Here is a 14,828-nt window from a genome sequence, read left to right on the forward strand (position 1 = left end):
GGCCTCAGGTAATAAAAAGGAAGCATTCTTTTGTGAAGAATGTCGAGAAAATCTTCAGGAAGGCCCAGAATGGGGACGCCCAGGCCAAGGGAGCATGCGAGTAGAAGGAAACACCAATGGGAGAAGATTTGTTGCAGAGAAATCTTCAAAAACGTCTTCAAACAGCAAAGGGAGAGCTGCAAAAATCTGCCACTCTCCAAAAGACTCTTGTGGTAGGGATGAAGACCTAGAACAACAGGGTAGGATAGGGTAGAGCTCCAGCACCTTCCAGGTGCTTCCAGATGGGAGACACAGGTGCCACAAGTCAAGCAAAGAGCCCAAGCATGCACACACTCAGGACACATGGCGAATTGGACGTGGGAATTTAATGCCCCTAGGGGGTCACTTTTTAAGTCATGACCCTAGTGTTTAGAACCAGTGACCCTAGTAAATAGGACCTCTAGTGGGTCACTTTTTAAAACATGACCCTAGTGAACAAACCAATGACCCTAGGGAATAGGAACCCTCTGGTGCGGTGGTCCCATCCTTCTGCTCTCTGATATGTCATAGTAGTATGTCTCTGTGTCATCGTGTCTCCATCAGGTAGAGCCCAATGCAGACTTGGTCTTGGAAGTGGATCAGTCTCGTGAGAGTGGGCCAAAGCCGTATCCCTCCTGAAAAAGGCAGTGGTAGCGCCCTCGGATCTCATAGTAGGTTGGGCAGACACACAGAAAATGCTCCTCTGTCTCGACCGTCCCCATCGTGCACAACCTGCAAGTCCGCTGCTCTTTGGGTATGCGTGCAGCTATCCCTGTCTCGATCCTCAGCTAATGAGACGAGACCCGCATCTGTCCGATGGCAATCCTCAGTGCGTGTGAGACTCCTCTGTCCTCGAGATACTGAGGTCTGATGATGAGCCCGTCTTCCGATACTCTTAGAAGGTGGTCATAGTAGAGCTGGGTCTTGGTGGGGAACTCTTGCCCCCCCCCCCCCCCCCCCCCCCAAAGCGCGAGATGTGTGGAGCTAGAGGAGATCTAACCGTATGATGCGGTTAATCTCATTTCGTGTGATCGACTCGAGCGGTGCATCCATGCTATACTGAAACAGGGGAAGCTGATCCATTTGAACTCCGTGACTGGCGAACCATGCGGTGGTCCGTGCAAACCATGCTGTACCTGCCCCTCTCTCAGATAGTCGTATGGAGGACTCTAGTGCCAGTCTCGGAAGTCTCTCACGAGGTAGGTCCCAAACTTTGTGGAGGAAAGTCACTATCTGAAAGATGGCATCAACCTGGAGAGGGGTCATGGCAAACTTTGCCTGTACTATCTGATGGGGGACCGAGGGCTTACTCTGAATCATCCTGGACCCCATAATCACCTGCAGCCGCTCAAATCTCTTCCACTTTGTTGCTGAAATATCACACCTCCAAAACGGTGCCGCATACATGGTGGTCTGTCTCACTAGAGTGTCAAAAAGCCAACACTTCGTTAGCGGATCCTGGAAGTGCGCCTGGAAGCACTATCGCTCTAGTCGGGCCAAGGCACCATGCTTGTGTGAGTCGTGCTCTGGTTGCGTGGGTCATCGTGAAAATTGGCCTTGTGAAGACTACACCCAAGTATGTGTAGGACTGCACAATTTCCATTGGTTGACTTTGGTATGTAAAGCTATGTCGGTGAAGCACTGTGTAGGAGGTGTCGAAGATCATGACCTTGGTCTTCCCAAGGTTAACCATCAGGTCTCTCTCTCTCTCTATAGAATACCTCTAGGGCATCTAGATGTCTCTGTAGTCCCTTTGCCGAAGATGATAGGAGGACTATGTCATCCGCATATAGTAGAATCTGTATCATCAAGTCCGCTAGTGGTGCTCCCTCGCTAGGAGGTGGTCTATGAAAGATGTAATCTCATCAATGTAGAGAGGCTCAGGGAGCAGGGCCCAGATTCCCAGTGGCTTAGTGGTAAGTTTGAGAGCGCTCGTCTTGAGCTCCAGGAGACGGAGAGTCGACGGGATAAGTTCTCCTATCACTCCTCTCGGGCCCGGTGGGTACAGCAAGGGGACAGGATGACTAAGCAGTTCTTTTAGACCACTGGGCGCCGATCTTCAGGCATGCGGCTACAACGTCTTTGTGATCCGCAGGGCATCATGCACACTGATCTGTAGGAGATTTTAGACCTGACCACAGGCTTTTATAGCCAGCTCTTCTAGACAGAGAGGATGACTCCGGCTTGTCTTGTGGCCCGCGAGGTAGTTTGGGATCGCGTTTCGGCAGTAGTCTCAAAGGATTTGAGCAGTAGTCTGGAGGAGCCCTTCACGGACGAGGAGCTCTGGGAAGCCCTCAAGACTCTCCCGACCTAGAAGTGTCCTGGCGAGGATGGCTTGACTTCGGCCTTATTTCAAAACTTTTGGGAGATCATCTCCACCAGCTTGCTAGGAGATCTTCGACACGGGCTCCCTTCCCCAGTCCCTGAGTAGGAAATGGATCTGTTTCATCCCGAAAGGGGGAGATAGGTCAGACATCCGACAATGGAGATCGATCACTTTGCTCGATACTGCATACAAGATCCTTGCCAAGGTCTTGAGTTTGCGGTTACAGCATCATCTTACTGACATCATTCACACACATAGACCGGGTTCGTTCAGCAGGAGCGCAGCATCTTGGACAACATCTTCACGTTGTGGGAGGCAGTGGATTGGTCCAGGGAGGAGTCACAGCCATTGGCTGTCCTTCTCTTGGATTTTTAGAAGGCTTACGACAGAGTGGAGTGGTCTTTCCTGGAGGGTACTATGTGGAGATTGGGTTTCTCAGATAGATGGATCAGAGGAGTTACTGCACTTTATGCAGGGAGCTCTAGTTAGATGCTTATCGGATGACACCTGTCTGTCGCTTAGTCCGCCAGGGCTGCCCCCTTGCTTCTTTCTCTTCTTGTTTGTGGCGGAGGCTTTGAGCTACTACTTGAGATCATAGGTGGCATGACTTATAGGGTTGAGCTCCCAATCAGACACAGGGGGAGGAGTTGTTGGACTAAGTTTGCCGATAACACGGCCTTGTATGTAGAGGGCGCCACAGCGAGTTTGGAGAGAGTTAGGGGAGCCTTGACTATCTACTGTGAGGCCTAAGGATGCGCGGATCAACTCGACAAAATCCATAGGTTTCTTCATAGGCTCTGAGGAGACACATGAGAGCTCGGCCAAACTCTCCCTAGCGGTCCGTGCCTTGGTGGCAAACTAGGTCCTTGCCACGGCCTGGTATATCGCCTCCTGTTGGTGTTTTCACAGAGGGTACATTAGGCAGCTCCGATGGTTGGTTCGGAACTTCCTTTGGGCAGGATCGGATGGCACGAAGAATACTAGAGCCTGGGTCGATTGGCAGACAGTGATCATGCCGCTGGCACTGGGAGGCTTGGGTATCATTGATTTGGAGATGCAGAGCAGAGCCCTTTTGGGCAAGTTGGTTGTTCGTGGCCTCACCCCAGGTGCAGAGCCTTGGAAGCTCCTCTTACAACGAGGGCTTCTCAGGAACACCCCACGCATTGGGCATAGTGGTAGCATTTACATAGATGGATCTTCTTAGAGGCCCCCCTTATGGAGAAGGGTTCCCCCTTGATGAGGAGCCTCCATAGGGTCTGGTAGAGATTAGCAGGGGGCCTCATTTGTGCTCAGCCCAGATGCAGAGAGGAGTTTGAGTGTCAGCCCCTTGTTTGGCACCTAGAAATTAGAGATCAGGAGGGGCGTATGCTTGGGCAGCGGACTCACATTGGTTGGGCACAGTGGGATAGTGGACCGGCTGGCTCCTCTAGCAGATGGAGCAGATTACCCATGGAGGCACATGCGAGGCTTGGTGCTTTAGCGCACTTGTGAGGGACATGGCAGTGGATGAGAGAGATTGACCTAGCCATCCCTGAGCCCTGGTGGGAGGGGCTTCGTGTGTGGATGGACAGAAGATGGTTGGGCCAATTTTCTCGGATTGGTGTCCCCTTGAGGATGATGATGCAGCGAGGTAGCATGCTGCCTAATTTTTTCTGTGTAGGACCTGGAGGCCTACTCCAAGCACTCAGTGAGAGAGACCCAGAGAAGGATTGGAGTCTCGGTGGGATTCAGTGGCAGATGATCATAGTAGTGGGACATTTGGGAAAGGAGTGGCACATTGATCCTCCTAGTATCTCAGAGCAGGATGCCCCCAGATGGCACCTTTGGCTTTGGGAGGGTAGGCCCTTGAGGGAGGTCCAATGGGATCCAGGAGAGTGGCCCTCTAGGGACGGCCTTGCTGAGCAGGTGGACAAGGTGGCCTTCTTTTCCTACACCACATGGATTGGAAGGAGGGTTCAAATGGACTCCTCGACGTGGACCCCTTCGAGGGAGAGGCATTGGGTGACCTAGAGAGTGCCTCGGGAGGTCCGTTCCAGTTTTTGGACGTCGTTATGGTCCAGTTTGTGGCCGAGGAAGATCTCCTATTTCTTCTGGCTGGCCGTCCACGGAGGCTTGCCCATCGGCCCGTGGTGGGAGCAGATGCAGGTGGAGGGGCAATGTCATTGTTGCTCTGTTGGTTTTCTGGAGACGATCCCTCACTGCCTCTGGAGCTGTTGTAGCGCAATGAGGATTTGGATGGGAGCCCTCAGGATTATGACCTGTATGCAGAGCCTTCAGAGGGATTACACATGGGGGATGGTGGCCTGGTTGACTGAGGGAGGACGCGTTCCAAATTGATGAGATCTCCCCAGCTTACCAGATATAGGGTCAGAGCATTCAGAGGATAGAGCTCCATGAGGCGGTCCGTCCTTATAGCCTCGTTCCTCCTCTAGAGGATAGCGTATGGTAGGTAGTAGCCAGTATTACTACGTGGAACATTTGGGTTGCTCGCTGCAGTTTGGTGATGGGTGAGCATCCGGTTCCACCCTCGACTACCTTAGTTGCCATCTGGCAGGATATCATCTACACCCTATGCTTCACCTGGGAGCGTGGGACCCTAGGCTCTAGGGCGATTGTCGCGAGACGCGCTCGATTCTGCAAGGCTTGGCCTGCAGGAGTTTTTTACACTTTCAATCTTCGAGGGATTTGCTGGTTGTATAGTCCCCCCACTTGGTTGTTAGTCCTAGTATGAGAGATCCCGTAGGTAGTGAGCTGGGTTTCTCTGGAACAGGCCGGGTTTTTCTTTCAGCCTTTTCCAGTTTTTCATACTCAGGACCTTCGGGGCTGCTGTTTTGTATGAAGTCTTTCAAGCATTAATAGAAGGTTCTTTTCTTTGGAAAAAAAAAAAAAGTAAGACAATTCTTTGAAAACTATGAAGTAGTTCATGGCAACGTATGCTTGCATTGATAATATTTTAAGAATCTAAGACTGTTATATTCTGCTTAGTTTTCTTTTTCTTTCCTCTCTTTTTTCTCATGACTTCCTCATTAATTATCATACTTTCTCAATTTGTAAGTATTTATATATTCTAGGTCTGGAGGACTTTTGCATCTGGATTGGTGTGCAGTTCTGCATTTGCATGTCACAGCAGGTAGTACGGGGCCTGGTTGTGACTATTTATGTTTGTTGGCAATGTCTTTATCTGTTTCAGGTGAGCCACAAAATCAACGAGCTCAGCTTTGGTCCTCGTTTCCCTGGGGTCGTAAATCCATTAGATGGGTGAGTTTTGGTTTTCTATGCAAGGCACTCTTATATGTTTTGTCTCTGGATTATGACTCAACGTGACGGCAATTCTGAAAACAATTACAAGATTGAACATGTTTGTCTTTGCAGGGCCCAGCGCATACAAATGACGCCCACTGGCATGTACCAATACTTTATAAAGGTTACCATTTGAACCTTAGCTTTCTAAATCGGGAATGCCTGAGATCTGGAAATATGATTTTCTCCTAGAACCCTGTGACAGTGTACTGGGCAGGATGGCAGAAATTCATTTTGTTGGCCTGTATATGATACTAAAGTGCTATGTCTTAATGTATTTGTGATGTACGGTTTCCATTAACAGGAAATCCATATTGTGCCAAGCTGAAGATTTGTTAAAAAAAAAAAAAGAATTGGGCTATGCTCAGGTGGTTGCTTATTTGGATGCTAACTTCAGTAATGAGCTAAGTTGTTCACTTTTTGTATTTGACTTGTGGAAACTTGCATCTGTAACCTGATTTTCATCAAGAATCGCACGGCATTGTATGAGGAAGATAGACTGTGTTTTGGTTGATTGTGGGAAAATTACTCTACTAAATGGGACCAAACTTCATCATCATGCTCCTTGTAGCGTTGCCCAATAGCAACTAGAGCCATTTTATGAATGGTGGCTCCTACGGGGAGAATTGCATGAACCTTTGGCGGCTGGAAAACGTGTCAGCACGGGCAAATGAAGAAACTATTCCCTAATTCCTCCTAGCCAAGGATTTGCCTCAACATGAGAAAGCTTGGGCTTAGAGGGCGTGGTAAATATCTCATAGATGGAGGAGAACAAGCCTAAGCAAAATCTGTGGGAAGAGAATGAAGAAAAGCTTCATTTGGGGAAGATGATGACATGGCACTCAAAGAGGGCTCAAGGAGGGTGGACGTGGCTCTACTAACACATGATGGAATAGCATGAAGGATTCAGCAAATGGAACAAAAGACAAAAGATATGTTTATTCAAAAGAGGAGAGGCCCTTATAAGGGCAACTGATACAATGCATGTGCCCCAAAGGAGAGCATCTCCAGATCCACAAATCACTCCATTGATCTCTCAATCAAGCCCATGAATCTCTCAATCACACCTATTAGAACCTAAATGCACATGAACACACACCACACACGCACGCGCAAGATAGAGAGAGAAAGAAAGAAAGAAAGAAAGAAAGATGTATCACCGCCTTCAGGAGGCCTTGCAAGCCTATGAGACAAAGTACAAAATCAGAGTAACTCATACAAGCCTCTGTGGGCTGAAGCAAAGGGTTCAGTAAGGCCCTTCGCAGAGAGAGAGAGACATGTATATCCATGTGCATGTATATATATATACACACATACATACACATATATATATTATAGACACATGTGTGGATACATCTAGATCCCATTATATCAATGGATGAGGCATGCCTCAAACCCAGCTTTTCTGAGCTAACATTGCACCAGACATCAGGAAGTCATACCGCAGACTTTGTTATTATATAGGTTCTCCCTCTACTATCTCATGCATTGTACTGTACTTCGTCTTATAAGTCATTTTGGTCTTTTGGAGATGTTAATAAACTTCTCTCTCTCTCTCTCCCAAAATCTTCCACATTGTCCTTTACATGGTTCTTGCTCCCAAACTTCATGGTAGGGCGTCCATTTCAATTTATCGTTCATTTGGTTTTTTGTATGATCAGGTGGTTCCAACAAATTACAAAGATATACGCGGACATAAGATCCAAACCAACCAGGTGTGTTGCAAAGTATGTTGTGATTGAAATCAAGGTTTAGCCAGTCAGATGCGTTTCAGATATTCAATTATTACGTTCTTGTCTGTGAGATTTGCAGTTCTCAGTGACAGAACACTTTAGACCTGTAGAGTTTGGGATGAATCGGGCTCTGCCAGGTGTATTCTTTTTCTATGATTTGTCTCCTATCAAGGTATGCCATCCATTTGATTGAAGCACTGTCAGATGTCATTTGGAGTTGGAAGTTCATCATTTTTTTGAACTTTAACCAATTCATTGTTCGGATGGATGAATAGGTGAACTTTAATCAGACCAAAACCTCGTTTCTACATTTTCTGACCAATGTTTGTGCTATCGTCGGAGGTATATTTACGTCCTCCTTGGTTCTTCATTTTCTTGAACTGCCTCTTCTGCAGTTGAGCAACACAACTAACTTAATGTACTCCATGTCAGGAGTTTTCACTGTCTCAGGGATCATTGATTCTTTTGTCTATCATGGACATCGAGCAATAAAGAAGAAGATAGAGATAGGAAAGTTCAGTTGATACTTGTTGGGGGACAACTCAGATTTAGCCACAGTTTAGAAAACAAGAATCAGGCAGGGTCGGAAATGAAGCAGCGTTCTCATATGCGGAATCCAAAGGTAGGCCATTGCAATCATTCTTTATGAAGAAGTCTGAACCCTGCAATCCTTGGTACATAATACCTACCAAGGGTTGCTGACTAGTAACATTCTGTATGGGTTGACTTCCAGACCAAAGGTCCTCTGAATTTCTGAAAATGACTGGTATGTTCAAGTGGTATTCGTTGTCTGACAATCTTTGAAGCTGCAGAAATTTGCCTGCTTCTCATATCGGCATATGTGATGTGCCAAACTAATGTCATGGACGTGCCAGCTGTTAGGACAAGAGAAACAAGTGTGAGATTATTTATTCGAATGCATTTCTAGCATTCACTGCTTCCACTACTACAGCTTGTTGTGATGCCATTGGACCTTTTAAGAGCATGCTAGGACTTTTTCTAGAGGGAGCTATCATTGTAAGAAAATCCAGGGACTGAGCCTGATTTTTTGATTCATTGCTTCTTGTGGTAATATACATCCTTGGTGTGTGCTTGTATCACCAATAAGAGGGAAGCGTTTCTCTTGAAAAATTCTTCGATCCTCTTGATATATGGGTCTGAGGTTCTGTTTTTTCTTATGGGCCTGCAAATACATTTCTTTTCAACTGTAATCAGGAAGCGGTGCATAATTTTGCAGATATTATTGATTTAGACCTTGACATGGTAGCTTCGATTCTTGCCTCATCAAATTGGACAAACGTGTGCTGTATGGGTTGTCTCAAGTGCATGTAGTGCGTATGCATCTGATGAGAGATACAGGATGTGCGACTCAAAAGTTTCATCAAAATTCTAAGAAACCGACATTGCAATTTGGTGAAATACTTTTCTTTTGATGAATACAAAAATTTAAAGATCGATTTGAAAATAAGTTAGCTTACAAAGGTTGTAAAGTCTTAAGATGCATATTGTGGGTTGAACTTGGTTTTGGTAATTACATTGTAACTCAAGGATGCTTATTATTCATGTAACGCATTCATATTTCCACTAGTAGTAATCGTGTTGTGTTCTTAGCAAGTGCATCTTTTTACGTACTAATTTGACTTCACTTTTGATTATTGATCTTAAAAAAAAAAAGAGGACCATCAAACACAAGATTTATTTCTTTAGCAAATTACAATCTCTCACGAGAGGGTTTTTGATATTTAAGTTCTAAGCTTAAGCAAGTTGAGGATTGATATTCAATCTACCATGTCTTTGTGTGACTCAAAAGTTTCATTAAAATTCTAAGAAATCGACACTGCAATTTGGTGAAATACTTTTCTTTTGATGAATATAAAAATTTAAAGATTGATTTGAAAATAAGTTAGCTTACAAAGGTTGTAAAGTCTTAAGATGCAGATTGTGGGTTGAACTTCGTTCTTGGTAATTACATTGTAACTCAAGGATGCTTATTATTCATGTAACGCATTCATATTTCCACAAGTACTAATTGTGTTGTATTCTTAGCAGTGCATCTTTTTATGTACTAATTTGACTTCACTTTTGATTATCGATCTTTAAAAAAAAAAAGAGGACCATCAAACACAAGATTGAATGTTAAGTAGAGCTCAAACTTTGCTTTCTAGTCTTTTGGGTCATAAGTGTTTTGAATGTCTATTTAAATTGGATCATGTTGTATTGGCTCTATTTCTTTGATACCCTCTCAATGAGTTGTTGTGAGCCTTCCATCTTGATTGGCTTTGTTGTATTGAAGACATAATCTCTCTCTAATTTTTTGCCATCATCTCTCACTATGGGTCACATACATTTTCGTAATATAAGAGTTGCATGTTTCAATATAGGAGATGGTAGTTCTCAAGCGTATTGGGATAATACTCAATTATCCGCTGAGCATCATCTCTCAATAATTTTAACATTTCAACAAGTATTTGCTTATCAGTGGCAATATGTTGATGCTCTATAGTACATTCTAATTAAAGTATTTAGTGTCATCTGTTATAAGTAAAGGTTTATCAAAAGAATCTTGAGTAGGTAGAAGTCTCCTTAAATGATTGGTGAAGGTTTATCAAAAGAATGTTAGAGTAGGTAGAAGTCTACTATTTACTTGGTGCCCACACCGACACCAAGCTACCAAACATACATGTGTAAGGGAAGAAGAGACTAAACATGTGTGGAGAATAACAATACGAGATCCATTGAGGGGAAAAAGCTCACAAGAGAGAAGGAAAGAAAGTTTATTAAAGTAAAGTTATATGAAACTAAAATTAGACATAATTTGAATTCAATGGGTGGAGCCACTAAACAGGTCTCTACACCCAAGACAAATACAAATACACACACAAACACAAACATAACTAAATATATGTGAACTTGGGGGGGGGGGGATGAGAGAACTATATTGTGGTATCCTTGTGGCAGTCCTATGTAGTCTAAGAAACTAAGTTCATGGGATGACTGAGAATGGATAAGAGAGTGTCAACAAAGAGAGGCTTCCAATGATGGTTGGTGCTTGGTATGGACCTGCATTAAAGCACTCGTGTTGATCAGTTTGCATGGTCTTGGTCTCCTATTGTCGCTCTTTGATGGATAAGTGCCATTATCACACCCGTCGGTTGTGTCCTAAATTGACAGTTGAACATGAAGGGAAGATCCCCATGCCTAAGACATGTTGATGGGTCTGTGTGTCTCACTCCGGGCCGCAGCTACGCCATCTCCCTAGGGACTACTGGTTCGTGCTATCTAACGGGAAAAATTGATCACGCTCTAGGTGGAGTTTGGATGAGCACCGCGATCTCATCTATGTGCCCTAAGTAGTTGGTCTTTGTGTCATATGGCCTCATGAATGAAGGTTGCCAAATGGTCATAATCGGAGTGAAGCAAGAGTCTAGAGTGGGGTTTGAATCCATCTCTAACAAGGCGGTGGTGATGATATCTGATCTCATAGTACACATGGAATTTGAAAGCAAAGTGTTCTTCTGACTCAATCTCATGTAGATCACATAGGTTCCTATGCAACCCTCTTTAGGTATGCCCTCAATCAATCCAATCTCAATGCATAATCGACGTAAGGAAACACGCTACCCAATCAAGATCCTCAAAGAGTGGGGGAGGTGGATCCGTGTGTGGTTTGGTGGGTCAGAGGAGCCCTCACGTGGCTATATAAGATCCTTCCAAATAATCTCTTTAGCCTTGGGATAAGTGTAAGAGAATACAAGGGGCCTCAAGACTATATGAAAAGGGGGCAATTTGTCCATGTGAAGTTCCTGTCTCTCAAACCATTTGCATATCTGGGCATACCAATGCCCCTGATCAACCTCAGTTGTTGCTAATGTCATGGATGTAGATAGGGCAAGCCATGGTAGCCTGTCTCGGCCTAAGGTCAAGGAGCCATAATCCTTGACTGCGGGAAGGTAGGTAATCACCTTGAGTGATGAGTTAGGATGGAGTGGGGGAAATCTCAAGCTCAATCAAAATGATATGGTGTGAAATTGATGACTTACTATGGATCATCTGTGATAGTAAGAGAATTTGGAGCCTATCCATTCAAGCCCAATCCACCTTTGATAGATTAGACCCCCAAAAAGGAATGCCACACATGCTTGTTGGGCAAACCAAAGAGTCGAAGATCTTAACGGAAATGAGAGAGGGAGAGAGAGGACTGCACACAAGATACTAACTATACACTAATTGTATTCCAAGAAAAATAGGAATATATATACATGGACCCCTTAGGGTTGGGGTTAGGGTTTGTCCCATAACCCTTATGGTGCAATTTACACACCATTCTCAACACCCCCTCTTAAATTGCACTGCATAAGAAGAGGGTACTTTACAAAACAGAATTTTGGGACTTTCTGAATGTTGCATAACGGTAGCAGAAATAAAGATCAGAAAAGATGCACAAGAGTGCATAAAGAAAAAGTATATACAAAGGTGTACAACTTAACCTTCACTTCCCCCTCTTAAGTTGCAATTGGCGAAGACCAAGCTGATGTCGAAAGTGTGCAAACTTATCAAGGGAAAGTGTCTTGGTGAAGATATTTGCGACTTGTTCTTGTGTTGGACAATGTATCAAGTCGATTTCTTCACTAATAACTTTCTCACAAACGAAGTGATAATGCACTTCAATGTGTTTTGTTCTGGCATGATACACTAGGTTCTTTGCCAGTTGAATGCTACTCATATTATTTGAATAGAGCATAGTAGGGTCTCCATAAAGTATTTCAATCTCTGAAAGAAGCCTTCTCAACCAAATTGCTTCACATGTTGCATTGGTGGATCCTCTATATTCTGCTTTGGTGGAAGACAATGCCACTATTGGTTGCTTCTCACTTTGCCATGACAAAGCTAGAGAGCCAAGACTAAAGTAATATTCACTGGTGGATCTTTTGTCATTTACACTTCTTGCCCAATCAACATCTATGTATCATGGAAGTGTAAGTTGAATGACTTGGTATAATGTAGTCCATTATCCCATGTACCATGAACGTATCTAAGTACTCTCTTCGCTGCAAGGAGATGAGTCTTCTTGGGATTCTGCATGAACTGGTTGAGCACACCAATTGTATATGATATGTCTAGCTTGTGATAATCAAATAGATCAAGCTGCCAATGAGTTGTGTGTACTATAGAGGATCTGAAGCAGCTTTATATTGCATTCCATAGGTGTAGGGAGTGGCTTGCAATCATGTATGTGAAATTGCTTAAGCACCTTTTGAGTGTACTTTTGAGAAAGTGTAACCCCTATGTCATCTCTCCATATTTCTATACCAAGAAAATCATGGAGTTTCTCCATATCCTTCATGTCAAACTTTGAGGTGAGTTGACTCTTTGTGTCTGAGATGAGATGTCCATTAGAGCCGCTGGATGATCAAGTCATCAGCATAAAGCACTACAAGAAGGATGTCTTCTGAGTCTTTTTGATTTAAAGAGATGGATATGAATTTGATGGCTGAAAACCAGATGTCAAAAAGTGATGATGAATCCTTTCATTCCATGCACGAGGAGCCTGTTTCAAACCATAAAGTGATTTATGCAACTTCCATACCTTTTGTTCCATCTTGGTAACAACATACCCTGGAGGCTATATCAGGTAGATTTCCTCATCTAGAAAACCATTGAGGAAGGAATTCTTCACATCCATCTGGTGGATGGGCCAATCAAAGTGAGCTGTAAGAGCTATGGCTGTCTTGATGGTAGTCATCTTTGCAACTGGTGCAAAGGTCTCCTCATAATCTGTACCATACTCTTGGGCATATCCCTTGGCTACCAACCTAGCCTTGTATCTATCAACCTCACTAGCTGAGTTGAGTTTGACTTTGTAAACCCATTTGCATCTTATGGGCTTCTTCTCTACAAGAAAATCTATCAAGGTCCAAGTCTCGTTCTTGAGAAGAGCATTGTACTCTTCATCCATTGCATGTTGCCACTCAGGGACTTGCATTACGTCTTTGAAGGAGGTCGGCTCATCAAATTCCATCACTTTGAACATGAATGCATAGTTGCTCTTGTAGGTCCACCTCTCAGGTGTCTTTTGATAATGAGTAGATCCGGGGGTGCCAACTCCCTTTAGTAAGGATACCTACAAAATCTTGAGTATGAGATTAATTAAACAATATGCCAGGAGTAGAAATTAGTCAAATTAGCATGGTTGTGTTCTACACTAAAAGAGCTTCAAATATGTCTTAATGCCTTGCAATTTAGGTAACGCATAAGAAAGTTGCACTAATTTTAAAGGATATGGGCTTTCATATTTTAGTGTAATTTTTTTTTTACCCCCCCCATCCAAAAGAACCTCCCCTTGGGCCTCAAATATAATGAAAAATATGTACAAATCTTAAAATCTTGCATATTTTTCAAGGTGTATATCTTATATTTTGTGGGAGGAGGGACATGAGAGTTTCATATTTTTCCCTTGCATATTTGAAATACTTTAAGAAATCTATGCATATTCTATATGGACCTTGTCCCTTCATACCCCGAATTTCGGACGAGGCTAGTAACATAATACATACTGAGTTGGTGCCCAGGGAGCAGATCCTCTGAGATTAGATCCACTATATCAAAAACCTTTTCTTTGCCTTTAAGTGGTCACGGTGGACTGCATACTATCTGACTCTGCAGGCAAAGAAATCTAATGTATCATTGGCATTGCTGGCTGCTAAGACAGAGTAGAAACTGTAGTCGGACTATCAAAGTATGATGAAACCTCGTCAATGATAACATACATGGGATATAACTAACTTCTTCTTGACTGGATTATAGAGTCGATATCCCTTCGACTCCGCATCATATCCAAGAAAAACACACTTGATTGATTTGACATCAAGTTTAGTCATAAGTGCATGGGGAACATGAGCATAAGAAAGAGAGCCATATACTCTCAAGTGACCAATAGAGGGCTTAGTTCCTGTGAATGCCTCTTCTGGTGTTATGTCTTGCAATGAAGCACTGGGATTCATTTTCATCAAGTACACAGCTGTGTCACATGCTCGGTCCAATGTCTTGGAACATTCTTCTCATTAGCATGCAATTCGATAACTCTGCAATCATCCTATTCTTTTGTTCACCAACCCTATTTTGTTGAGGGGTATATGTGCATGTGAACTGACATGTGATGTCATGATGTCTGCAAAAGGCATTGAACTCTATGGAGTTGTATCCCCATTGTCATGATGGAGGATCTTTAGGTACTTACCGATTTGCTTTTCTACCAAGGCTTTGAAGTCTTTGAATGTGTTAAATGCATCAGACTTCTGTTTCAGAAAGTAGATCCAATTCTTTCATGAGTAATCATCGATGAAGGTCATGAAGTACAACAGTTGTCGGACCCCATAGATCTGAATGTACAATCTGAAGGACGTCGGTACTCCGAGTTGAAGATGTTGGAAAGGGATGTCTGTGTTGCTTAC

The 14,828-nt window shown here is 43.8% G+C and overlaps 1 protein-coding gene across 3 annotated transcripts in view; it reads left to right on the top strand.

Annotated features, from left to right (window-relative positions):
• Positions 1-8,773, top strand: part of LOC147884568 (uncharacterized) — a 128,428-nt gene extending 119,655 nt beyond the window's left edge. For 2 of the 3 annotated variants that reach the window (XM_087397388.1, XM_087397390.1), the window contains exons 8-13: positions 5,535-5,602; positions 5,717-5,768; positions 7,306-7,359; positions 7,457-7,549; positions 7,653-7,719; positions 7,810-8,773. In XM_087397388.1, the coding sequence (XP_087253514.1) occupies positions 5,535-5,602; positions 5,717-5,768; positions 7,306-7,359; positions 7,457-7,549; positions 7,653-7,719; positions 7,810-7,901 (426 nt within the window). In that variant the 3' untranslated portion in view covers positions 7,902-8,773. The remainder of the gene's footprint in view (positions 1-5,534; positions 5,603-5,716; positions 5,769-7,305; positions 7,360-7,456; positions 7,550-7,652; positions 7,720-7,809) is intronic. The other variant, XR_015543549.1, reaches the window with a different exon arrangement.
• Positions 8,774-14,828: the final 6,055 nt, after the last annotated feature.

Source organism: Dipteris shenzhenensis, chromosome 26 (assembly GCF_047967505.1).
Source record: "Dipteris shenzhenensis isolate YYH24624 ecotype China chromosome 26, Dip_SZ_1.0, whole genome shotgun sequence".
Classification (NCBI taxonomy): Eukaryota; Viridiplantae; Streptophyta; class Polypodiopsida; order Gleicheniales; family Dipteridaceae; genus Dipteris; species Dipteris shenzhenensis.